The sequence below is a fragment of the Chinchilla lanigera genome, unplaced genomic scaffold, assembly GCF_000276665.1.
Source record: "Chinchilla lanigera isolate Chin_1 unplaced genomic scaffold, ChiLan1.0 scaffold00069, whole genome shotgun sequence".
Lineage (NCBI taxonomy): Eukaryota > Metazoa > Chordata > Mammalia > Rodentia > Chinchillidae > Chinchilla > Chinchilla lanigera.
The window spans coordinates 1,620,694-1,648,648 of NW_004955470.1; the positions used below are offsets into that span (position 1 = coordinate 1,620,694).

At 40.8% G+C, this 27,955-nt stretch overlaps 1 protein-coding gene across 1 annotated transcript in view; it reads right to left on the bottom strand.

Annotated features, from left to right (window-relative positions):
- Positions 1-13,776: 13,776 nt before the first annotated feature.
- Slc20a1 (solute carrier family 20 (phosphate transporter), member 1) overlaps positions 13,777-27,955 on the bottom strand; it is a 14,765-nt gene continuing 586 nt past the window's right edge. The window contains exons 2-11 of the mRNA XM_005400598.2: positions 27,299-27,870; positions 26,996-27,136; positions 26,729-26,814; positions 22,131-22,227; positions 19,208-19,327; positions 17,495-17,764; positions 16,845-17,403; positions 16,041-16,226; positions 15,426-15,510; positions 13,777-14,733 (exon numbers count right to left, since the gene is read on the bottom strand). Of these exons, the coding sequence (XP_005400655.1) occupies positions 14,572-14,733; positions 15,426-15,510; positions 16,041-16,226; positions 16,845-17,403; positions 17,495-17,764; positions 19,208-19,327; positions 22,131-22,227; positions 26,729-26,814; positions 26,996-27,136; positions 27,299-27,602 (2,010 nt within the window). The 5' untranslated portion in view covers positions 27,603-27,870 and the 3' untranslated portion in view covers positions 13,777-14,571. The remainder of the gene's footprint in view (positions 14,734-15,425; positions 15,511-16,040; positions 16,227-16,844; positions 17,404-17,494; positions 17,765-19,207; positions 19,328-22,130; positions 22,228-26,728; positions 26,815-26,995; positions 27,137-27,298; positions 27,871-27,955) is intronic.

A 27,955-nucleotide genomic window follows, 5' to 3' on the forward strand; every position in this document is an offset into this window, starting at 1 on the left:
TTCTTAATTATTTCTAAGAGCATTTTGTATACTGAAAATATTAATCCTTTGTCTCCTATGCTACAGCTTTTGTTTTTAAATTTTGTCTGTAAGGTTTTTTTTTAAAAAAATCACTTAGCCTTTTGGCTAAAATCAACTGGGTTTTTCTGGATGGTTATAGAGTTAACTCAGTATCTTTGTTTCTGCTTTATGTGATTAGGCAAGTATTTACATCATAAGGCTAAAATGTATTCATGTTTTCTTCTAAATCTCATTTAAAATATTAAAGATTCAACTTATTAAAATGTATTCTCATCTAACTTGAAGTCACTTTAGTTGCAGGATGATTCAGAATCTTTGTTTTTCTTTTCCCACATGGTTAGCAACTGTTCCAACCATCTCAGTCACGTAGGGGTTTCTCAACAGTAGTAACTACTAACATTTGCGGCTGATTAACTCTTTGTGGTGGTGCAGGGTGTTTTATACACTGTAGATTTTAGCACCATTCCCTGACCTCCATAACTGCATCCCCCTACCCCACTTACAACAACGGAAACCATCTCCAGACCTCACGTGTCCATAAGGGGACAAAATTAGCTCCAGCTGAGAACCACGGCATTATCCTTCCCCCAAGTGATGTGAAATACTGTACCATTTTTACCATGCAGTAAATTCTTATCTATAGTATATTCCCAGGTCTACTTCAATCAACCCCAATCAGATGGTCCTTATTCTGAACTAGTAGTACCAAACTATTTTCATGATTGTGATTCTGTATTAACTTGCAAGTCAGTTTACAGTTTACATTGTCTCCCAGCCTCTCTCTTTCTTAATCCTCCGTGAAGACTTCATTTTCCTGAACAATAATTAAGAAACTGGAATAACAGAGGCCCAGCAGTGGGGTGGCGGGATCTTGGTGTCCAAGCAGAGCAGGCTGGGTGGGGCTGGCAGGCTCGGAGCTGCCTGAGGCTGATAAGAGAAAAGGCACCGGGTAGAGCTGGGCGCTTATGCCGCTGAGCTATAACCCCAGCCCAGGGCTGGGAACCATATCCCCAGGGTCATCTGGTGAGACCCAGTGGGAAGGAGCTACTGAAAACAAAAAAAAAAAAAAAAAAAAATGGGAAGCGGGTGGTGTTTTCACTCTCACTAAGTGAAGACGGGAAGGACAAGGTGGGGGAACACAACACATTCTTGGTTATTTATAGGGTCTCCAAACATCTGTTGTTCCATGAGGGGCTGAAAATAGCCCTTTAGTTATTAAGGATTCAATGCTCCTGTTTGCATGACTTCTTGATATTTCACATCCACAGGATAGAGAAATTAGGTCCCTCTTATCTCTGGAAAGAAGAGCCCCACATCTGCAGGGAATGTTGGGGTGAATAGCTCACCACGGTTTCCCCAGGAGCCCACAGCCCAGGGTTCTAAGAACTTCCGTTCTGTCTTCACAGAAGGGCCTGGGCCTGGTTGCTGACTTGTCTCCCTTTACATCAGCTTTGTGACTGCTGAACAACTCAGATAGAGTAGTGACTGACAGCCCAGAAGCACCAGTTAGGATGATTTCAGCTACAAGAAACAGAAAATATAACTCAAACTAGCTTAAACAACCAAAGATCTATATAGGCCCACATAACAGAAAAATCCAGAGGCTTCCTCATCCAGTGGCTTAATGGTATCCTAGGAACCTGTGTCCTGCCCTGATTGCTTGGCAAAAGCTTACACCCTGCACTCCCCACATGGATACCAAGGCCTGCATCTTCCCTCTTACAAGCAGCGGGAAATTTTTCATCCCAGAATCCTGCAAAAGTCCTGAGCTTCACTTTGAATAGGCCAAAGTTGTTCGCATGTCCAGCCCAGAGGTTAGGGTTGGCTTGTCTTGGTTGGCTTATAGCTGAGATCACTTAAAGGTCCCATTAGAAAGCTGAAGCTGTTGAGAAGGAGAAAGGGAAGAAAGAATGGATACTGAGAATGAATCCATTCTGAGAAAGAATGGATACTGGATACTGAGATGCACAGATGTAATCAAGTCCCTTTCTTTGAAGGAACTCAAAGAAAAGCAGACTGAAAATACTTGGGTCAAGCCAGGTGCGGTGGCACAGGCCTGTCATCCTAGCACTCTGGGAAAATGAAGGAGGAGGATTACAAGTCTGATCTAAGCCTGGGCCACTTAGCAATTTACTGACTATTTCAAAATAAAAAAAGCACTGAGATGTACTCAGTGTGAGGGCCGTGTTCAATCCCTAGTACCAAAAACAACAACAAAAGTGTCACTGGGAAAATCTTCAATAGATGAATAACATCATTTGTCTTTATGACATCTTTATAATTCCTTTCCAAGCTCAGGATTTAAAAGTTCTATTAGCCCAAGGGAGGCACAGGAAATGGCTGTGGTCTAAATCAGGAACTAGCACCTCAATGTCAGGCCAGGCCAGGATCTTGCTGCGTATTCTGGCCAGTGCCTCAAGAAAGAGAGCGTGCAAAGCCTTCCGTCACACAGGTTATAAAACCATGTTTTGCCCGGGAAACAAAGTGCAGCTATTACAGTAAAGTGTCCATTGGTGACACCAGCTGCCTGCTCTGGCCCTGTCCTTCCTGAATGTTTGATGCTTTTGGTGGGAGGAGGCCTGCTCGAAGGAACAAGGGAGCAAGCCCGCCCAACTTGTCTGCTGTCACCCCTGTAGTCTGGCAAAGGCAATGCCTGGAACAGCCTCCCTATCTGTCCCAAACACGTTTCTCATCTGCACATCCCAGCAGTTTTGCATCATCCTTCATCCTACACCTGAGCTCTGCTCTGTTTGACAGAAAGTTCTGCAAAGTTGGGGTATAGAGATATCAGCAGACGGGCCCCCTCTTATTTTCTCCCACAAGTTGGGGGAAAACTCAGCCTTACCCTGCTGTGGTCCTCCATGACTCCCCTACAACCTGGGTGGGGTGAACCACAATGCCACACCCTGGGGTGCACGGGGAAAGAGCGCTGCATGCCAGGCATTCTGAAATGGCAGCGTTATCATCTCCTTACCATTGTGATTGCAACACTACACCTAGGTCTGTCCTTACAGGAAATCTAAACAAGAGTATGGGACACCAGCAACAAAATCCCAGAAATAGGTTAACACAACATCTCTACCCTGCACAAAGCCAAAATCAACCACAATCTTGGGATTCATTTTCTGAGGGCACACAGCCATCTCAATGGTCACCTTTGTCTGTATGATATCTGGATCTTTTGCTGGCTGCAGAGTTTTTTGATAGAATTACCAAAGCATGCTCCAAATTGTTTCAATCCCTAAATAATTTTCCATGTACTTAGAGGTCCAATCCCACTGGCTTTTTGCATCTCATTTATCTCAGGCTTGGAAACGCTCCTGCTCCGTTGGCTGAATGCCACTGCGCCACATACACTGTCCTTGCTTTGCTTTCACCTTCTCCACCACTGTGATGACATACATACCAAGCATGCTGGCTGCGTGACCTTGGGTTGCTTTCCTAACTTCTTCAATACCTTAGTAAGATTCTTATCAGTAAGATGTAACTTCCTGCTGAGTTACTGTGAGGAGCAAATGAGGTAAAGAAGTGAAGGTTCAATTAATGCCAGTTACAACTAATTTTGTACCACCCTAATTATTATCTGATTTCCCTTTGGCCGAGACCCATCTAAAAATTACATGACACAGGAAATATAAATTGTTTCTAACCTATTCCATAATTACATGTTTAATTGCAAGTTAAATATGCACTTCAAGCAGAGACTAGAACAAAACATGGAAAAATGAAAATAGTAAATCAGATAGGTAGGTAACTAATAATGTACTGTTTATACAGCATGGGAAAAGTAAATTCAAAAATTGTCCTAAGTGGGCTTAAAATTTTGCGTTGCATAATTTCCCTCCTTATATTAGCTTTAAATTTGGATTGTTCTTTTTTCTAGGTCCTTCAGGTGCATCACTAGGTTATTTATTTGGGTTCTCTTTTTCTGATGTGGGCATTCAGAACTACAAACTTTTCTCTTAGGACTGTTTTACATTGTGTCCCATAGGTTCTGGTATGTTGTACTGGCATTATCATTTCATGTTAGCAACTAATTTCTTTCTTATTTCTGTGACCCTGTGATTATTCAAAAATGTATTAATTGCCATATGTTTGCACAATTTCTGTGTTTCTTTTGCGTGATTTCTAGCTTCACTGCACTATGATCCGATAAAATATATATTTTGATATCCATGAAGGTAAAAAATATCTCTTCAGCTTGTGCCTTACTTGTTGTGTTGTTACGTAACAAGTGTAGTGACTTAAAGCAAGCATTTTATTTTTGCCCACACATGGAGGATTAGGTGTTTGAGAAGCACTCAGAAACCACTGCTTTTTTTCCGTCCAGCTGGGGCCAGAGAATCAACTTCCAAGGTGGTTTATTCACACAATGTCTAGTGGAAAATGGAAGCTGTTGGCTAAGTTTACTGAGGGCTGTTGGCAGGAGAGGGGAGGGGAAGAGACCCTAATTCCACCCCATGAATCTGCTTGATCCGCCCCACAACATAGCAGTTTCGGGGCAGTTTTCTTTTATGGCCACTACCTTTCTCCACAGCAAATGTTCTAAGAGACAGGAAGTAGAAGCTGCCAGCCTTTTAAGACCTGGACCTGGAAACTGGCAGTCACTTTTTGCCAAATTCTATGAATCAGCACAGTGAGATCCCACCTAGCTTTAAGAGCAGAGAGATTCTACCGCTGTGGGAAGAGGGGCACACAAACTATGGCTATTCCTGAACTTCCCATGATCCTTTTCTTCCACTGGTGCGATAAATGAGCCATTGTTGACATTTCTTGCCTTGTGTACTTCGTTCTGTTCTCTTTTTCCCCCGCACTTCTTATTCCTTCCTAAATCTTGGTCCTTTGCCCATCTCTGCCCGCAGATATTCATCTGCAGTCAGAGGTTCAGAAGCTCTACAATGTTCCAATGACTTCATACTCATCAAGAAACTTGGAATCTGGCAGACCTGGGTATAAGCAACTCTATTATTTGCTGTGTCCCTAGACAAGCTATTTAATATCTGAACCTTGATTTCTTCACCCAAAATGAAAAGGCTACCCCCAGAGAATTGTGAAATTTATAAAATAACATAGTGGGCAAAAACTTTGAAGTCTGACATTACCAAATACTGCCAAAGGCATACAACTGAAACTCTTACACTTTGATGAGAGTATAAACTGGTTTAATTTGGGGAGCAGTTTGGCAATAAGATTAAGGATAAATATACACAACACAGTAACTCTATTCCTAGAGACCACAGCAGCAGATTAGACCCTAAGAAACTCTTGCACAGGGACCCAAGGAAACACATACGAGAATGCCAATAAAACCTGAGCATGGTGGTACATGCCTGTAATCCCAGCACTCTGGGAGGGTAAGACAAGAGGATCTCAAGTATGAGCCCAGCCTGAGCTACTTCACAAATGAGCAAAACCCTGTACCAAAATAAAAAGGGCTGGGAATGTAGCTCAGTGCACAAGCTGTGTTCAATCTCTAGTACTGCAAAGAAAGAAAAAAACTTAATGGAGGGGCTAGGGAATTATAAAACACGCAAAAGATTGCTATGTATTTAGGAATATATGCATGTGTGTAGTAAAAATATAATAATAACACCAAATGCAGGAAGTAGTTAGTATTTCTAAATGGGACAAGAGAAAAATCACCCAGGCCCTAGAATCTTAAGTTCTGTAATTGGTACAAGAATGTTCATGATTCTATTCTTTTGTAGTGCTGAGGACTGAACCCAGGGCTTCAAGCATGCTAGGCACACGCTCTAGCACTGGGTTACACCCTTGCCCTCTTTATTTTATTCTTTATATCTTTCATGTATCTGAAGTACTGTGCAAGTTTTAAGAGTTTTAAGTATGTAACACAATGGTGGGTATGTGACAAAGTGCTGTCATTTGTACTCAGTCTACCTTCTGTTACTCACTTCTGGATTCTCCCATTCATTCCAACCTTCAGATAATGGTGTTTCCACTTTTACAAAACTTGTGACTAGTCAAGAAAAGCACTTAAATATTGTTACTTGGATCTGAACCAAAGGCATGAAATTAGATGTTGAGAATAGTCATCTTGCTCTGAAAGTGAGAAATCAAATCTCTAATTCTACCAAGTGTTTAAGTGTTTAGAGTGATGATTTAAAAGACACACCAATATTCCTAGCTCTGCTCCTCCATTCCTAGCCAATTTCTAACCAGAAGCACTGATGTACCCCACATGGCCAAACCAGGCTGCCTATTCTGCAGTTCTCAGCCCTGGAAGCACAATGTAATCCCCACAAGAGCTTTAATAAATCTTAATACCCAGTTCACACCTGTCTCAATTAAATCACGAGGCCCCTAGGCAGAACCCAGGCCTAAGCTCACCAGGAAGTACAATGTGCAGCCAAGGTTAAGAACTCCTGGCCCCTTGGTCTTCTCAGGGAGACGACAATCCCAATCCTAAAACACCAAACATTAGCTGAGTTCAGGTCTTTCCCATCCATCCACATGTAAGACACTAATTCTTTCTCATTGCTAGAAGATATTATAGTTCAAGTTGGTTGCAGTCACAGTAATAAGACTGCTCAGGGATAAAAGTGTACAGAGAGCTGGCTGCCAATGTCAGTGTCTGTCTTACCCCAAGTCCTTAGTAATAGAGAGCCGCAACTTTTAGCTGGACATATGACCACACACAAAAAAGCCTCATTTCCTAGGACAAGGTGTGAGGGACAAGGGAAAGCGCTCCTTTACCAAAGAATGTCAACTAATAAATGTACGTGAAATGAAAAATATAAATAAAAACCATCCCACAGTCACCACTAATTGAAGCAAGATCCTTCAATGGGTGCTAAGGCTATTTTGGGTGAACAACTGCTGGGGCACAAGGTATTTACACGATCTCAAAGAAGCTCCCCCCACAGAGTGAGATACCTTTAAAATGGAGAAACCTGGCAGACGCCACTATGTCAGCCATGAAGCTATCTCAGCTCAGCTTCAAATCCAGCCTCCTGGACTCTGCTGTAGATGTTGGGGTCTGAGCTCTTTCCACCCAGATGTTATACAGCTGCTGCCATTTTACTCTGCCTGTAAGGGGTACTCTGAAAAGACCACAAGACTGGAGGAAGGAAAACCAACATACTTGTTTGGTTCCTCTTCCCCAAAAGCAACCTCACATGCTTCTTCTGACATGGGGGTTGAGCTCCACTCTCACTAAAGCAGCCTGTTCACTCCTGGGAACCTCATCAGCCACCAGCATGGCGTGCTCTGCAGCCTTGGGTCTAGGCCCATGGGACTTCAAGCTGACAACCACACTAGACCCAGCAGTACCTTCCTCAAAGGGCTTTACAGAGGGCTTCTCCAAGCTTCTAAGTTTAGTAATTGCAGCCTCTTTCCTTTGTTCCTCCAGCCTGTGTAACTGCTACCACAATGCCTCGTTAGGATTTCTTTCTTGCCATCTAGTGATTTGGTTAACACCTTCTACCTATTTAATAACTAAAATCCTAACTGTAAACTGTGTTGCAATAACTATGATTTCTGTCTCCTGACTAGATCTTCATGCAGAAATTGGTACCAGGACAAGGATTTGTACCCACCCTGTGGAATGTGCATGTCTCTTACTAAAGCATCTAAACTACTTGCTAATTCCTGTTCACCAGGATTCTAAATGATGTGGTCAGACTTCCTATTACCAAGAATAAGACAACTGATACCTTGAGACTCTTGGATCTAGAAGCGGCAACCACCTGTGGGGTATGGGAAGACAAAGCCTGTCTTTCTACCTTGCTGATCATGGAACCACCATTATAGTCCTGGGCTTTTTTTTTTTCCATTTGGAAAAAAAATAAATTTTCTTTTTTGTTCTTTAAGATTTTCATGTGAATATAATCACATACTCTTATCTTCAAGGTCAATGCACCAAAATTAAATCCTTCATTTTGGACTTTGAAACATTAAGACAGACAGTTCAGGAAAATTATTTATCACACCATGATGAGGAAACGACACCAAAGGAATCAATGCCAAGAGGAATATTACTATGTCAAAAAAAAGTTGCACATCTATTTGGTGAATGAGATCAGTTAAACAAGTGCTTAAATCAGGCACTGCACACATCACATGCATTATTTTATTTAGTCTTCATGAAAGTCCTATGACATAAATACTAATCTTTAAGTAAGAGAACTGAGGTTTAGAAAGATTATCCTCCCAGGTCACATAACTAGAAGTGATAGATCTGGAATTAGAACCCTGACACGTGGTGACACACGCCTGTAATCCAAGGTACTCAGGAGGAAAACTACAAGTCTGAGACCAGCCTAGGCAACTCAGCAAAAACTAGTCTCAAATAATGGGCTGGGAATGTAGCTCAGTGGAAAGTATGAGGTCCTGCGTTCTAGCCCTACAGCAAAAAAAAAAAAAGAAAGAAAAAGAAAAAGAAAATAACCTAGGTAGGTCTGGCTCCAAAGCTTATGCTCCTGATTACAACACTACATTGCACACAGAAGGTAATCTGCCGAGTAAAGTCTCTGCTTCCAGTGAAAACTTAGAATGGAAAGCCCTTCTCACTGCTAGACAATGATTCTGTGTAGAATGCAACAAGACCACTCTAGAAAAAACAGAAGATTCAAAACAGAAGTGTCACTTACCAACTGTATACTCCCACACTGATAGTATTTCCAAAAAAGGTGGTAAAGACAATCACATTCAGGCTGATGGAAAGCTTGAAAGAAGCCAGAGCTTTAGCTAAATGAAATTCACCTTTCTTTCAAATCAATAAGGAACACAGAAAACATCACGGGACTATTCAATTAATGGGCAATATTGACTGACATTCCCAGAGCATACCCCCAAAAAAATTTTTATTGAAGTTAAATTCAATAAAGACTCCTAGAAAAGGATATGAAATCAATGGGTGAGTGCCTAAGTGTTCCTAGGCTAAAGTTAGTTCTCTAATGGCTCTTGTACACAGCACAGGCTCTCCCTGAGACTCCCGAAGGTTGATTATGCATTATCCATGCTGTTGAACTACTAAATACTAGTTCACTTTAGGAACCAAACTGGCAACTCAGCTGCCAACTATTATTTTACAGAGCAGGACAGAGTCAGTTGAAAATTGTATTTTTCCAATTAGCACAGTGGGAAACACTGCTGAGGCACTGAGCCCAAGCCTGCAATTAGAGAACATTTGCTTGCATCTCGAAATAGAATGAATGGGAAGTGGAGACCTGCTATCTAGGTCTTCGGCAATAATACCCTGGGAGGAAAGAGCTTGCTACCATTTCAGTAGTTCCCAGAAAATAACCATCCTGCTCCTTTTAATAAGTAGTTTTCTGCACTGCACCAGAGTGTGTCCTGAAGAGATCAAGAAATCCCGCATTATCTCTGAATATAACAAAAGTTTACACAAAAGCCCAATCATTAGAAAGGCAAGTACTACTGCCAATGAGCAACTCCAGTGTTTATTTTAGTATTCATTTTTTAAGTTTATTAACAAAGTCTCAAAAGTCTCCATCTGTCACAAAACTAAGTGTGGCACGGGCACCTCCACAATCTCCAGCTGGCTGGCCCTTCTCAGCTTTCCAGATACCTCATTGTGTCTCAGGTGAAATAAAGGAAGGCTGAAGAATTTAGATCTCTCAGTCCAGGTGAGGACAAGGGCAGGGAACAGTTCAAAAGAGAAACAATCTTCACTCCGTGAGGAATGAGTTCGGTAACCTCAAGAAATTCAGAGCACTCAACAAGGATTTTGGTGAGAGCCCAGAGAAAGCTGTTAGCAATGAGGGTATCTGCAAGCATCATATACCCAGCAGAAACACCACAATGGAGGAAGGCTTTCAGTAGCCCAGGAATCCCCATACCATGAGGTTTTACTATATGCCAGCTTCTAACGAGCAAGTCTTAACTTTGTCATCTTTGGAAAGCAGTTTTATATCGCTTGGAGGTGAAAGTGAGGCAGAGTGAGAACAAATCCTTTTATTTCCTGCCAAAAAGGAAATAAACTATTGAAAGCACTGGCTTGGCCCAGTTTTCAGCATTTATGGCAACCTGCAAGCAAACACACGCACAATTGTGTAACACCCATTCAGTGTCAACTACCATGTGATTCAACATTGACATTTATTCTAGGAATGAAACCATCTGACTCCTACATACCGACAGGGCTTCTCCACAGAATAAACAGCTTTATCTCCTAGATTCTGCAGGTATTTGTACATATGCAACCATAGAGCTAGGCAAAATTCCTGAAGAATTTGCAAGCTTTTGACGGATGTTTCCTTTCGGCAATGAGATTGGAAAAGGGGAAAGCTAACCAGGTTCTTTCATTCTCTACTTTCTATACTTAATTGTTAAAATTCTTGGCAATGTAAATATTCCAATGAATTTTTCACTTTTAAAAAATATTACTAAAATATAAACTAATCAAGAATTCTTAGGTAAACACAGATTGAAACATTTATCTTCACACGCTTTGAACCACCACCAACACAGCATCAGGGAAGACTGCAGAGGCATGGAGAATAGGCAGGGAGATAATCACAAAGCTGCGGCAGCTGGACAGCAGACGGACTTGGCAGACCCAGAAGGCTGAAGCTAAGCTGGCCACTGGAAGGTGCAGAAATTGGAGACCCAGGCACTTTGGAAGAGATGAAAGGGCTAAAGCCAGAAAGACTGAAAGTCTAAAAAGCAGGGCAGATGGAGTATTAGATGATTATTAATAAATTATTATTACTTCGACAACACATTGTGCTAACACCTTTTTTAAAAAAAAACACTATCTCTTAGACACATCCTGAAGTATTTTACAGGTGAGATAGGTCTGGGATTTGATTTAAAATAATTATTTAAAAATGTGTGTGAGGAAGAAATGGGTAAAACAAGAACAGCAAAGTTGACTGTTTCTGGAGCTTGTTGGCGCTGGATAATGGGTACAGACTGCACGGGGCTCCTTACAGTCTACTTTCAGGTATGTTGTGAGTATTTCCATAGTAAAACTTCTGGAGTTTTTTTGGTTTTTTTTCCGGTACCGGGAATCAAACTCACAACGTTGCGCTTGCCAGGTAGGTGCTGTGCCACTGAGCTAAATCCCCAGCCCCTAAAACTTCTGTTTTTAAAGAAATAGCAGTTAAGCCGCTGGGTGCCCAAAGTCAGGCATTTGTCTTCCATGTGACATTAGGCTGGAAGTGCACTCTATAAAAGGTACAAAGGAGGGCCTGGGAATGGGAAATAGCAGGTAGGGAGCCGAGACAATACAGACATCCGCACAGATGTGGGCCCATAAATATGACCATGCACACTAAAGCCATGCAAAGGGATCTAATAACAGGAAGTACAGTTACCCACTGAACTTTACAACTTTTGCTAAAATACTTTAAAATAGAGAAATGGAAAATAGTAAAATTATAATCTTTAGTACACTAATTTAAGACACTGGAAATACTGGCATTTTTTTTTTAAACCAGCTTCCATCATTCTACCCTTTGGGCTGAGGTCTCTTATTGTCGAGTTCTGGCCAGGATAACTTCCTCTGTGATATCAGCTCTCTCTTTACCGTAATCAGTTTCCTCTGTTAAGTTTACCTTAAGTTCCTTTGTCTGCATACCTAGAATTTCCAGCAGCCATCTCATCCACCTTCAACTACACCTCAGTTAATGTGCAGTTTGACTCCTGAAGTCATTTGCACTTTCTGCCCCACTGAATGTTACCGTTAATTTTTATCATGATGATCTGAGTTTCTTTCAAACCTTGGGTAAAAAATTTGCAAGCTGTGCAGTGTATCATCAAGAGCCTATCCAATTCTAAACTTTTCAGGGGACACACTGGCACTCAAGTGTCTCAGCTAAGGTAAGAGGATCACTTGAGCCCAGGATTTCAAGGCAGCCAAGGGGAACTTAGTGAGATCCCATCTCAAAATTTTTCACAATTAAGCTTTAAAAGTTAAAGTAAACTTTGTCCACTGGCTAGACTGATGAAAATGGTATTGGATGATAAAAAACAGATTTCCACAAGACACCCCAGAGCATAACTCAATAGCAGTCTTAAAGTTAGCCCAGCATCTCTACTGCCAAGCTGAGGCAATATGATCAAAACCTGGGTCACAAGTAAACTAATGCAGTCAACCAATTACCAACACACTTAGAAAGAACTGATGTGCTGATCACAGATCGTGACCTGCAGCTGGTATTTTCTCCAGATTTACAGTCTGGAAAGGGAGCAATAAATTTGCACTTTAGGCAGTTACTCAGTTGATAAACCAAAGTGACTGCAAAGTGAACCATGTGTCCAGGCACTGGTATTATTTACCTAATCCACAGTCACTGAAATTCATACCTACCAGATCCACAAAGCAAGGACTACCTACAGTGAGATAGGGAGGTTAAAATACATGGTGATTACTTCCCCCATTGAGCCCCACAACTTAAAGCCTCAGGCTTTTGCCCTTCTGAGTCTTTCTGGAGCTCCCCAGGCAAAGAGCCCACCCAGATCACCCTGTACCAGGGTTTCTCACTTCAACAGCGCTCTGCACTGTCAAGATATTGATAACAGCATCCCTGGCCAGCTGTGACAATGAAAAATGTCTGAAAACACTACCACAGAGCCGGGGATATAGCTCAGTGGCACAAGCGCCTGCCTGTCAAGCACAAGGTCCTGAGTTTAATCCCCAGTACCAAAAACAAAAACAAAAAAAAAAAACAGAAAAAACCACTATCACATATAAGGATGGAATTAGTAAAAATTACCCCTGGTTGAGAACTGCCCAAGAGAAAGGACTTGCAGTCCCACAACTGCTGACCATACACTTGGCCTAAAAGTAAAATTATGTAGATGGACAGCAGCAAATATCCAAAGTGGTTGACTCAGGAAAGAGAAAACAGCAAGAGACTTCGGTTTTCATTAAAACTTAATGAATTGTATACAACCTTGCCTGTGTGTGTGTGGTGTGTGTGTGTGCGTGTGTGTGTAAACTGGCCAGGGTACTTCCAGCACGTCTTTATTAGATTTGGAAATAGAGCTCCTCTCGTCACTGCCTGGCTCTAGGGTCTCTCCTTCTCAGGAACAGCTGTTCTTCTAAAATGCTGGGAAGGGTACTGTTCTCCATTAAGCACAGGGATCTGGAAAAACCTGGGCTTATGTGAGGCCACAGAGCAGGCACAGGTCTGATCAGGCATAGCCTTATCCTTTGACAGTCTTAGTGCTAGATTCTATTAAAACACTCTAAATACAATCAAGATTTCAAAAGTATTGTCCCACAACTTCCAGGGCAGAAACCATCAACCTAGTTGAGGTTAAAAAATATACTTTTTATTAACTGTTCTGATCAAGGATAAAAGAAATAACAAGACTAAAGAATCCAAAACTGGTAATTTTTAAATGAAGCTGAAGTACATACAAACAAAACTCATCTCAGCTTTCTGTGTAGTATCAACAGAAACAAACTAAGTAAAATAAAGTAAGTTAGGGCCAACCATGCTGGTACACTTCTGTAATCCCAGCACTCAGGAGAATGAACCAGAACAGTCCATTCAAACAGGAAAACTCAAGTTGTTAAAAACAAGTGTATCTGTAAGTACTAACATGAAAATGTCTTAAAGGAAAAATGCCAAGCAGCTCCAACAATCCCCAGGAAGTGATGTCATGTGTATTCTGGGAACATAGAAACATTAAAAGAGGGTGTGGAACTTGAAGATAGATAGGAACTCTCATTTGAAGACATTCACACATTCCTAAGCACAATATAAGACTAATTGATGAGAAGCAGACAATTCAAATATGAACAAAAACCATGAGAACCAATTTTCTAAAAACTGTAGGCCTTTTTTATTCAGTTAAGAGGTAGACAGATGAACATGGAAGGCTGTCCCGTTTAACTTGCCCAAAGTTCATATTCCACTTCATTCATCCATCCCACACTGCCAGAAATCTTAAAGAAATTATGAAGATTGCCAAAAGGCTTTTTTCTTTTCCTACTTCTTAGCAACCATCAATGAATTGCTTGCAAAGAAGTTACTAAGTAACTTAAATTTTCACTGTGCTCAAAGAACCTCATCCCTCTAAGTTCCCACAGAATCTGCCAGGTCTACCAGAGTCAGAGTGCCAATGACTCTGTTTCTATAGGACACTACAAGGGAAGCTTCAGTTACAAGTTTTGTTGTTAAATCCCTGTGCATGTTAGGGCAGAAGCTGGTGAAACCAACAAAGCAGAGTATACTCCATCAACTGGCTCTGCATGGTTGTTAAAAAAAAAGAAACACACGCACACACATACACATACAATTATCTTCAGAGACAACATTAAAACATAATGGAATTGAAGCCTGATACAAAAAGTAGAGAAATATGTACAGGAACTCACAGCCCAGAAGGGGACCTCAGTAGGAACCAGTGGAAACCTGGCTATTTTACATAGCTAATTTTGAGACAAGTCATATTTAGCACAAAAGCGATTACAGCATAAAGTAACACTTCCTTTGCACAGCTCCCAAACTTTGAAGACGCTTGTCAGGTCTTCGGTAACACTGTAATCATTCTTCAAGGGAGCAGGAACGCATGAGGTGGTCCCAAACATTGACACAAATTTAAATCTCAGATTCACACTCTCAAGATGAGATATTTGAAGACTGCCATGATAGCAGCACTGATAATGCCAGAAATGGGGACTGTGACAAACCAGGCCATAAAAATGTTGCGGAAGAGTCGCCAGTCAACTGCCTTCTTAGATCGGAGCCAACCAACGGATACAACAGAGCCCACCTAGGAGACACAGAGCAAAGAAACTAGTTACTTAAGTGCCCAAAGTATTTTGCCAAAAAGACACCTGAAGCTGTTCCAGCAACGGTCCAATTGGACAAGACCAATTCCATGAAAGATGGTTTCTAACAGGTTATGATTACTCACGGGAAGATGAGGGCAATGTAAAAATCAAATCATTAAATCTGTGCTAATTTTACTAAAAACAGTTCAAGAATACGCTCATACTACAAGTCCTGAAAGGCCCTTAACATGTTTTCTGTAAATAAACTACCCTTTCAACAGTTAACAAGCCTCACAAACTTTTTAAAATCAGGGTATCAGCCACAAGGGGTAGCAAAGTCTACCCAGCCAGAACTAAATGGCTGGCCAGTTTATTAGCACATACCCATACCACTTGCAATAGTTTCCCCACAGGAAAAGAGTATAACACTGCTACGTAGAAATGACTCAAGACCAAACACACTGCAGTGACCGTGCTGACAGACAAGAAACAATGGAAGAGGTCCGCAGCCAGAAATTAGAGCTAGTTTCACATGAGAGAACTTCAACAAAAGACCAGAAACTATAAAACAGAAGCCTATTATTCTTATAGTCACTTGTCCTTAACACTACAACTATGTAAAACTTTCTAAAGCAAAAAATGTAACACGTATTACTACAACCATCAAAATACACTAACGTTTCATACTTACTTTACAATGTGTTGTACTGATGGGAAGGCCAATGTTTGATGCAATTACCACAGTGAGGGCTGATGCCAGCTCAATACTGAAGCCACTGTAGACACAAAAAAATTCTTGTCAAGAATTCAGGATTTTGTTTTTGTTTTAATAAGCTAACACAAACCTTTAGTCAACACAACTCTGCCTGGTTCTACTCAGTGACAAATTTCCCAACACCTTTATTACCTGTAACCCCTGAAATCTACTTTAAATGGAGCCATGATACTCCCCCTTTCCCTATTTGCTAACATTTGAGGGTTAAATTCTTCTGGAATATCATTACATTAAAAGTTCTCAGTTTTATTTTGAGGAATTTAGCAAACATCAGTCTTCGCTCCCAAATAAACACAATAGCTGGGTACATTTAGCTATTCACTCTTAGTACATACACTTTTCTCTGGAGCTGAGTGGGTAAATGTTGAACCAATATGCTTCAGGCCAGACAATAAAATGATTCAGATCAACAATGAGAATAACATCAGAAACTTACACACACCTGGTCACTTTGCGATCTGTATGTTAATGCTATGCAGTACTTTCCCTTAAAACAATGAGCACTTCTTAAGACCTGCTTTACATACTCACCTAGAAGGTGTGATTGGGGTCAGATCCTTGCCCATGGTCTGGATAACTCTCCTTCCCCAAACCCACAGCCCCATACAGATGCCAACACCACCATAGAGCAGGAGCCATATCGGGGTCGCCGCTTTTGAAGAAACATCCTGGGTCTGATAAACTAGATACAAAGCAACCAGAGGGCCGATGGCATTGCTAGAAGAAAAAAGAGAACAAAGATGAAATCCATGCAGAACTACATTTTGCAGAGACCCAATGTGCTAACTGATTTGCCAGGGTGTCTAAGCCTGACTTTCAAGCTCATTTAGTAAATGAGCCTTTCTTTCCAAGGAAGTGGAACCTGAACGCACACAACAGGAGAAAAATGAAAGCTATTCTGGCAGAGTAGACTGCCATGCACCTAGGGCCCTCTTCCTAGAAGCAGCTTAAGTAACTCTAGGGTCCCAGCAAAGCTTACAGACCACAGAACTAAGGCTTATTGACCCACAAATTCATTCAATAATGCAGTGATTTTAAGTCCTTCATCTTATGTCCCACAATCTACTATCAAAGAATTAAACCCCATCTGGACAGATGAAGGTTTCTCTGTGAAAACCATCTGTTTGTATTTTCATGTACAAAAATAAAGTCAAAAACACTCTGTCATCTCTCTACAGAATAAAATTCCCCTGTTTATTACATCAATAACCGCTATTACTTCATTCTATCTGTATTATTCAGTATTGCATGGAGAGGAGTACGAAAACAAGGAGATAAAAAAGAAAAGACTGTTTAAAAATAGAGGCAGCTTGCCAAGATTCAAAGTGGACTGACCTGACATCATTGCCACCATGGGCAAAGGACCCAAAGCAGGCTGTAAGTATCTGCAGAAACTGGAAGAGGAGCGACACTTCAGGCTTATCCTGGTCATACCATTCTTCCAAAGAGCCAGTACTTCCTTTTCTGTCACCCAGGCCCATCTCAGCCTTGACACTCATGTCCATCTCAGACGCAGAGTGAAGGTCAGACACAGCATTGCAGTAACTGGTGTAACTGTCCATTCGAATTCGTTTCTTGGTGTCAGCACTGGGCCATGTTAGCTTCTCCATTTCTTCACCCTTCTGTTCACCTTCTTTGGCACGGAATGAATCCAGGGGCATGCCACAAATTGCCATTGTGTAGGAAGTATAGCTATTATTGCGCCTTAAGGGCTTGTCGCCAGAGTCTCCCATACAGTCTCCCACTTTGGCCAGATGTAACTTATGGAGCAGCTCTTTATACAAGCCAGAATCTTTATGCACGGTGTGATACTGATAGTGGCCACTGGAGTTTATCTGATTGCTGACAGTTTGACTGAACTGAACAAGGTTCCCATTAGGCAACTGCACTGCACCTGGCCAAAACCAAAACGTAACAGTCAGTGCCAAGAGCATCCAGTCTCAGCACCAAAGAGAACAGAGCGACACTCAGGAATGTCAACTCACCGTTCATGGTGCTGTCTACACTGGTCTCCTCCTTCAGGTCCACACTGGGAAGCCTCTCACGCTCTGGAGCTTCCTCCAGGTCTCCGAGTTTGAATGACACTGTTCTCTCCTCCACCACAGCCCGGAGGGGGGCAGTGGCAGATCCTATCTCTGAGGCAGGAAGCCGGCTCTCAGTATCACTGAGAGACAACTTTGTTTCTTCATGGTCTTCTTTCAAGCTATCCTTTTTCTCCATTAAGGGGCTTTCAGAAGGACTAGATTTTATTTCTCCTAGATAAAAGGGGAGAGCGATTTTGGGTTTGACCATATTACCTTGATCTGTATCCTACCACAGACACCCCAGTCCATCTCAAAATAAGAATACATGTAAATATCAGTTACAATTCAGGAGGCCTGTCTTGCCTGCTTTATCATCCATAAGTAACTCACATCTTTCACCTGGGAACAAGCCAGCACATGCTGTTAAGAGCCAGGAAGGGAGTATTTCAGGCTTTTACAACCATCCCATACTTGTAGTTATTTTTTACAACCCTTTACAAACACAAAAAGCCTTCTTAGATCCCTGTAGTGGACAGAAGGCAGCTCAAGCTTGAGTGTGACAGTCAAATAAATGAAAAGCTAGACTTCCTCTAACTCATGTTCTTCTTTAAAAAGCAGCGTCCCGAATTTCAGTCCAAGACTTTAAGCAAGGTGATATATAATATACGCAGCTAACTGAAAATGACAACTTTAACCTCTATCTCTGTGAAACCAAGAGGCATGCCTTACGATGCTAATTCCATAGCCAGACAGGAGTATTTTCTGTTATCAAGCAAGTGAGCCATATGTTTACCGACCAGTTCAGGTATCTCAGTCAAATCAGACTAAGCAAGATTTCTCTCACTTCCCCCAGACTGAGGAAAGAACAAGGTCATGGAGTCCTGAAAGCCTCACTGCCACTGCACATGCGGCACAGCCAGCAGCTCAGGGCCTCTCAGAGGCTCCTCAGCTGGGCTGTGGTGACGCAGCATTCTTCCTGCGCCACTGCAGTCTGTGCACCCTTCCACTAATGAAGAGGAAACTTCACTGCTAATCTAGCATTTGCACAGCTAAGAAGGGCAGAAAATGATTTAAGAGCATGCAGCCAGTAAGATTTAAGAAAGACTGATACTAACCAAAATCTACAGTACTCAATATTTAATTTCATAAAAAGTACCGTTACATGACCTAAATGATCCCTTTACATGACAGATGAAAATGCTTACTTGTAGAATTTGTACAATTCTAGCATAAATACAACATGCACCTGAATACGTATATGCACTGTAAAATGTGTATGTGTATATACATCTGAGGTCAGCTATATACATTAGGCTCAGCTTTGCTAATCTGCAATTATACACAGTATGAAAACATTTTGTACCTAACACATATTTTCATGAAGCTACTCTCTTGTCAATTAACCCAGACTAAAATATCTCTGTATTTATCATGCCACTGGCTATTGACCAAGGTACGTTTTTTAAAAAGGTTAAATGCCTCACTTGTCTCTCCAACTTATGTTGAATGTTCTTCATGACTAGGTCTCAGGTCAAAATCCATTTAAAATATAGCTTGGAAAACAAATCCATATTCACTTAAAATCTTAGTTTGCCAATCTAGGCAAACAGTGGATTTTTACAGGTAAAAATAAACATACTAGTTAAGACATTTCTGGCAGAAGTCTTTACTTACGTTCGATTTTTCTCTTCATCCTGGGACATACAAAGAACCAGACGATAAGGGCACAGACAACTGCACATCCCACCGAGATGAGGATGGTACCCCACAGAGGAAGTTTGTCAAAGCCCAGCACTAGGAGATAAAATGGTGCATCTTGAAAACCCCAGGGCAAGAGCCCCCTGCAATAACGTGTAAACCCTCCTGCAGGAACAGAGGGCTTCCCCAATCCAGCCCATCACCCCTGCCGGCTGCTGACAGCTTCAATTCCAGAGTACATTACTCGGATGAATACACAAATATGGGAGAAAACTCCACATTTTAAGCCCACATCAGTCTGGCCCACTTAAATACCTGCTGGACTCATGTCCTCAGTCTTTTCATATTCTACTCTTTTCCTTTCTTGGCAGGAGATGTAAGGATCTCTACACTAGCCATGAAACAAACAGAAACATCCCACTCCCTACCCAGCTCCTGAGTCTGTCACACACTACACTCGCACATATATATTCATTTGAAACATACTACCTATGGGAAGATAACTGTTTAAAGAGTACAGCTAGGGGCTGGGGATATAGCTCAGTGGCATAAGCGCTTGCTTGGCAAGCACAAGGTTGTGAGTTCAATCCCCGGTACCGCAAAAAAAAATTTAAAATAAAAAAAAAATAAAAAATACAGCTGTCTTTCACAAAGGAAAGGAAGAATTTAGTTTAACAAGCCATATCTAGAAGAGAATGGCCCACCAATACTTTTTCACACAGCTCAAGGATCAGTAGTATTAACTGTCATCTGCTGTCAGTTTCATGCCAAGAGACTCCTAGCTACCAGCCTAAACTAAAGCAGGAAAACAACATACCATTCTATCTAAGCCTAAGATATGTTATGATCTGTAGTTGAAACAACAGCTTGGTTACTTACGCTTGTTTTGCTTATTTTGCTTATTAGGTATTAAATAACTTATCAAATGGAAATTCATTACCTCCTAAAAATATGTAAAAACAAGATACAAAGTAATATCCCTTCAAAACTGAAGTTCTAGGGCCGGGGACGTAGAACTCAGTGGCATAAGCGCTTGCCTGGCAAAGCTGAGGGTCATGAGTTCGATTCCCGGTACCCGAAAAAAAAAAAAAAACCAAAAAAAAAAAAAAAAAAAAAAAGAAAACTAAAGTTCTATGGTGATTATCAGTCTTTTTATTTTAATTTCTGCTTCAAATTTTGACCTTGCAAGGGCTGGGTATTTAGCTCAGTGGCACAGAGCCTGCCTGGCAAGCGTGAGTTCATGAGTTCAATTCCCAGTACCAAGGGGAAAAAAAAAAAAAATTTGACCTTGTAGTAATACAAGCTAAAATATACATGAAATTTAATCAACCTATCACAATTTAAATTTATCTACATTCAAGTCAAAAATGGAAATAAAAGGAGACTGATTTTTCTTGTAAATGATTCATAAAGAACAGAACAAAATTTATCCAAGTTCCCATTTTCAAAAATGATGGAAAAGTCAGGCAAGGTGGCACACACCTATAATCCCAGTACTTGGGAGATAGAGGCAGGAAGATCACAAATTCAAGCCCAGCATGGTCAACTTACTGAGGCCTGGTCTCTATAAACGGGGGCATAGAGGTTTAGTTCAGGACAAAAGCCCTGGGCTTAACCACCCCCACTTACACACACAAAAACTGAAAATTTAAGTTTCCAATCTTACTTAACCTTTGTTACTAACATATAAACCATGAATAATAGATTCATGGAAGCCTTTTTAGTTTACCACAAAGGACTCAATTTGTAACAGAAAGAAATTGGGCATATAAGCCTTTCTTTACCCACACCACTTAGTAAGGAGTAGGCATCCTGCAAGAACAGTACCCTCATAAATTTGTCTGTTCCCTTCCTGTTATTCCAGGAATAAAGGGCAAGGTCAAAAATACTTTACTAGCTTCATATTGGTGACTTATTTGGAGATTTAAGAAGCAAGTCACAATCCATTAGTCAGAAATAAAATCAATTTAATGAGCCAAAATAAGCACTAAAAAAAGTTTAAATATTTGAAAATATGTGTACATAGTGTATAAATTGCTCCCTGACAATACTTTCTATGTATATGCACATATATACACACAGATACATACATATATATGCCTATATATGTGTAGATGTGTGTCCGGGACAGCAACATACAATCTGTCTCCTCTAGTAGGTCACAGTCAAAAGGCTAGCCACTGACTTACACAATGAAGTACCATTAAGCTAAATAAGCCTAGAAGCCAAAACTGTACCGGCCTGCTTCACAAAATACAAGTTATCAATCTCTTATAGCTGCCAAATTAAACATATAGTACCCTAACTTAATTCATGCCTTGCCTGAGTCCCAGGGTGAAAGCAACCAACATTTCAACCTTTACATTTTCACACATTATTTTTCCTCTTAGCTGCATGAATTCTTCTTCCCAGTGTACTTAAACAGGTGTTAAACATCCCAACTCTTCTCATTCAAGCAGATTCAGAGTAAATTTTGTGCTTAGCAACAGAAGTAGCTCCATTTGGGACAGAAAAATGATATCCAGCAAACCAGTCCTAACGACTGGTTAGTGAAAAACAGATCTGTAACTAGTGACTCTTCAGTAGTTGAGATCAGTATCAATTCCAGCATTTTTAGCATAGATAGGAGAAAGGGAGGGAGGTCACACTATCGGTGGATCCTGTGAAGACTAAAGTGGAAAGATCTGTAGTGATTTAGAATCTGAGCAGGTCTCTTTGGTTGAAAAACTATCTAGGTTAACTCAGCATACACTAGCCTGCAGCCTTCTAAAATGGGCGCAGGCCAGCCACCTTCTAGGAGATTTCAGCCCTGTAAAGCAAAAAGGGGTAAATTGGGCATTTAATGCAAGTTTTGTAAATAATGTTAAATTCACATTTAAATATTATGATATGTACTTACTCGGTGCTCCAGTATACATGATGGAGAAGAGATTTATTCCAATTGTGCAGGCATAAAAAACTGGCAAAGCTCGCAAACCATTAGGAACTGGGTCTGCCTATAAAACATTAAGATCAATATCTTAAAAGCTATAAAAGTTACCTCATTTCTAGAGAAACCTGTAACAGGGCAGGTTTGGGAATTTCAATGCTAACAATGGTCTCATCATAATAATTTCCAAGGCAAACTGGCTTTTTCCTGCTTTTGCTCCTAGAAGCCTTGCTAAGAAAACAAATTCTACCCTCTACTTAAAGGTGGCCTTTTCTTTTGCTATTTTTAATAAGATTACCTATACCAGTGACTGATAAACATCCTGAATAAGTTTCAGTACCAAGTTCCAAGGTACCTGAAGTTCATAAATAAACCTTAACAAATGTCTGAGAATGTACTAGACATAAGAGATGACAGAAATAGACTGAGACGTGGGAATATTCCTTTACCTTATGCTTCAAATATTAAAAATAAAACATGTAGCATGTATCTGCGTATCTGACACAACACTACCTACCAATTAGTGCTTTATCTAAATGCAATGATAAAAATCAATTGTTCTCTAGGTCGTCCAGTCAAGAGACTCTCAAGAACTATTCCGGGCCCTGAGGCACAAGAGGGAATGGGACCAAGTAAGCCCCTGCCCTCAAAGAACCAAAATTCCATATTTTGATATGGAACAATACAAAGCACTGACAAACACTGTGAAGAAAAGTAAAGAAGGGGAGGTAAAGAGATGCTGATGGGAGGATGGGCACATTTTAATTGCAGGGGATCAGGGAGTGAGTATCACTTGAGGAAAGATGAGTGTCTCAGGGGAGAGGAGGACAAGCCAGTCACCTATTGCGGGGCGGGGGACATGGACAGAATTATCAGCAGGTACGATGGCTCAGAGGCAAAATTGTGAAATCTTTAAGAAACAGTAAAGGCCAGTCTAACTGAAAATGAGATCAGGTCCACTTACAACTAATGTTTATTAATTCTACAGAAAAACACCCAAGTCAAACAAGAATGAGGACAGATCTGAGTATTTGGTTTTTTTGTTTTTGTTTTTCTTCTGGTACCAGGAATCGAACTCATGACCTTACGCTTGCCACATAGGCACTTTGCCACTGAGCTAAATCCCCAGCCCAGATCTGAGTATTTGGGAAGGCTAATCTTCCAAGACAGTCTAGGGGAAGACCCAAAAGAGATACTAAAACTTCTGACAAAATAAAAATCAGTACTTTGGGGAGATGGCGGTAGTGGCTTAAGACCAACAAAACAAAAGAGAATGTTTATAGATCCAAGTATGGAGTGAGGATATCATTCCTTATCAGTAGAGATAGGCACTGTCTGAATACCAAGCTTAATTTTAACTCTTTTATCCACTGTTTAGAAGAATACTATTGCTGTTTTCTGGATATTTTTCTTTTTTTTAATGGAGTATGCTGGATGTCTGTGGTTTTGTTCAGATGAATGCAGAACCCAGAAAAGCTGCTGCTGCTATGGATGTATAACATGCTGCTATAATTGCTTTTTTATATAAATAATTATACATAATATATATAACTTGAATTTTTAGGAACTTTTAACTGTGTGGTCAATTTTGGAAAAAGTTATCCCAGTTTACTGCGTTGAGTTGGCAGTGTACAGAAATTAACAGCCATATTGGTTTAGAAACGTTAAACTTAATTTTTTTTCCATTTGTACAGGGGTAATGCACAGTATTAAATATGTAAGGTCTTTGGGTTTGATTACAGAAACTAATAAAGTATTCTCTAGATAAAAATAAAAAACACCTAGGGTGAAATAGACAAAACCAAAACCTTATAGACCCCGGAACTTAATTATCCCTGAACAACAACAGTACTAGTCACAACCTAAAGACAGATTACAAGGTTAAGAACCTGAGGCATCTTTTTCTTCAAAAGGCAGGTGCAAGCACAAGGTCCTGAGTTCAATTCCCAAAAACCGAAAGGCTACCCAAGGCCCCCACCCTAAAGATTAAAACCCATTAAGGGTCTACAGACATTATAGAAGGTTCTATAGACATTATAGGGACTTCTAACAGATTTTTCAAATACTCTACTATGTCTGGTAATTACATCTCAATAAACAAAACTGTTTAGAGTCAAGTAGTTTCTGTACTTATTTTTTCATATGCCCCAATTATTACCTGAGGTAAACAATAATAAAGAGCTGGGAATAAATGGTACTACAGTATATTATGAAACACAAGTTCATGGTTTTAAAAAAGAGAGAAAGCTAGAGTTCCTTCTTCCTCCTGCCAGTCACTCCCAAGAGGTAGCCAGGACTAATGATTTTGTGAAATAATTTTATTACCATATGATCTACTTAACACCTTAAAACTTTAACTGAAAATGTGAATACCTCATAATCTAGTTATATAAAAGAAGAAAATGGGTCTTCATAACCCCCCATTTTCATCAGAGCAGCTTTATTTTTCACATATTAGGTATTCCCTTAAGCTTTTGTCTAAAATGACAGGAAGATCTCCTGTATATATAACCCAGCAGAAAGCTGGGCTTTTCCTGATTTTTAGAATTTAAATATTCACAGGAAAACTTTTCCCTTCACCTATTCAATACCACAGTCTTTCTCAGAAGTACCCCACCTGCATTCTTTCTTTTTCAACTGAATTACAAGTATCTTTGGAAAAATCAGTCAGAAAATAGAAAATTTTCAAAGTGCAATGTTTTTGAAATAAAACATTTTGACCTCAATTTTTATGACCACATAAACTATTAACTGGTAGGATAGACTTTAGTCCAATATTCAGATAATAGCAGCTAAGATTCCAAAGCTTACCAGTTTAAGGATGTTTTCTTGAAATTTAAAACCCAACAGTAACCACAAATGCTGACACTCGGTAAAAAGTCATCTGGGGTTTTTTTTCAGACAGGGTCTTGCTATGCCAGCTGGCCCCAACCTCAAGGAGAACCTCCTGTCTCAGCCTCCAGAGTGCTGGGATTACAAGTGCATGCTACCACACCCAGCTCATAGACTCATGTGCGTGTATGGAGCTCCTCAAAGCAGCCCTGTTTTTAAATACTATTCCAATCATTCTTGATCATGCTCACCCCTACACTCATATACAGTTAGTAAGTTAACATATCTAACTTGGGCTCTTGATAACAGGGCAGGGTAACCTGGCATGTATTCCTCATCAAAGAGGCTGGTTGTAGGCACCTGACTATCCCTCTCTACACCTCACGTTCCTTCCTGAAGAAAGCACATTTGTAGAGCGCAGACACACAAAGCCTCTCCAGAATCAGAGTAATCAAGTCCCAATAATCAAAAGGGCCACTGCAAACCTTCATAAAGCAGGAATCCCTAACAGGGGATCCTATGAATTCTTCTGATTCTCTGGTTCGTAGCAGGATACAGGGCTCTAATAACACTACAAACTCAAGCCCTTGATCACTGAAAAGCCTCAAACTCATGCATCATATTATCACACACCAGCTGTGGGGGGTAGGAAATCAGGCGCTAATCACACCTGCTTACTGAAACACTAGCAAACCTAGAATATCAGTGAGCTGTTCACTCTCAGTCATATCATGCCAAGCTACAGATGTTTCAAATGTGCAGTGTTGAACTTCTATTCTATCAGACTCAGTCTGAGCATGATCATGACCCCTGAGTCACTTTACCAGTTACCGAACTTCTGAGAAGACAGACACAAATCCTTCCCCAGAGAAGCTTAAAACTAGACCAGACAAGTAGGGGTCTGAATACAATCTTACCCCTTAGGATTAAGTTACCTATCTCCTTTCACTCAGATTTCCAGTTTAGGGGTGCTTTTTAAAGAACTTGACAATGCACAGTTAAAAGCCATTCACCTTGGAAAAAGGACAACTTTGTTTCCTGAGAAAAATGCATTTATTCTTACTGTAACTTAGTCCAATGCCAACATAATCCCTTGTTGTCTACATTTATTGTGGAGCCAGCATCAGACTTCTTGATAAAACAAATGCTACTGGGTCTGTAAAGTCAAAAGGAATTTTCAAATGGACAGGAAATTAAACGGTTGTCTGAATGTATTGCCTCCCCCTTAAAAAACCCACCTACCTTTATTGTTCATTTTTACCTATTCTGAGAAACTGGAGTCACTACTGGAGGTAGTGCCCTCATCGAGCAGCTTATAAACTGGTTATGCCAGTCAACACGTAAAGACCATCACTGGCACCTTAGAAATAGCCACAGAGAATACTGTGATTTGTTGAACACCAAGCTTACAATTTCAATTGGCCTGAATAATGGTGGTTTAAAGTAATCTGCATACAGCTAGACAAAGCCACTTTTAAATAAACTTCCAGCCTTTTTCATTTCAGTCTCTATCTCTTGGCAACAGGTACTCAATTTTTCCTACCTGAATACTCTGTTGGGTACTAAAACCTTGCTTTTTTTCAGAGTTGCACAACATACATATACAGGACAAAGAACTTTTATAACTTCCCAAGGCCACATACCTACATACCAATCACATCTGCAAGAATGCTACAGAGTTTGAGTAAGATTGAGTATGACCCATGAAAGGTCATAATAGGGAGGAGAAAGATTACCTTGCGCAGGATGAATGCACGAACAAGGAAGAATAAAACTCCAGACATAATACCAGAAAGCAGTGGAGAGACGAACCAAGACATCACTAAAATAGAACACATTAAGAAAAAAAGATCAACAAACAGAACCCAAGAACTAGATAGTGCTTAAATGCACTCTTTTCAAATCTAAATCCGTCCCTCTATTTCACACCACATGCTAACATACGTAATATCATGGTACTCTCTGACAAGAATAAAAATTAAGCCATTCAGAATTAAACATACCAATTTTTATCAGTTCAGACCACTTGACACCCTCCTGACCCTTGGCCACGAGGGAGAAACCAATGGTTGCGCCAACAATGCAATGGGTCCCAGAAATGGGGAGCTTCAAAAACGAAGCCACTAGTTGCCACACCGCTGAACCTGAAACAGAGTCACATTTAATTATGCAAATGCCAAAACTCCATTATGTAATCAACGCGTTCCGATGGAAATAGTCTGAAAGGTTCAGCAAAGAAAAGGAACCACCCATGATATAAATTTGCTCACCCGCCACCAAGAGCACAGTACCTTAGCAGAACTTACCAAACATAGCACTGACTGAGCCTGCCATCATCAACTCCTGGGTCGAGCGGTACATCTCCACATCAATCAAGCCATTCCGGATGGTCTCGCTCACTTTGGCTCCCAGTAAGACGGAGCCCACAGTTTCAAAGATGCTAGCTAGGATGCAGGCTTGCTTCAGGGTCACTACACCTGAGCCCACAGCTGTACCAAACGAATTTGCTACATCATTGGCTCCCACTGAGAATGCCAAGATAAACGCAATGATGAAGCCCAAGATGAGCATCCATAATGGATCAGAAGCAGCAGTAGTAGTAGCAGCCATCCTCTAAGAGTAGTGGTTTTTGTAATTAACGAGAGAACTACTGGGCGGCTTTCACGATGTGTAAACAGAAATATGAGGTATCAAAAATGTTATAATAACTATAGAATATAAAATTAAATACTGTAAACTACGGCACAGAAACCGAGCTGGAGAGTTACTGCTATACACTGTGTATGGGCGTCTGTTGTCTGGGGTGTCTTTGGCTCGGGAGGGCTAGACGCGCGGAGCGGAATTCCATGGCGGATTACAGAAAGGACGCAAGTTCATCCTGGGGAGCGAAGGGGGAAGAAAATAACAATAGCAGCGCGTCCCCGGGGGCCACTTCCGCACCCCGCGCTGCCCAAGCGGCTAGG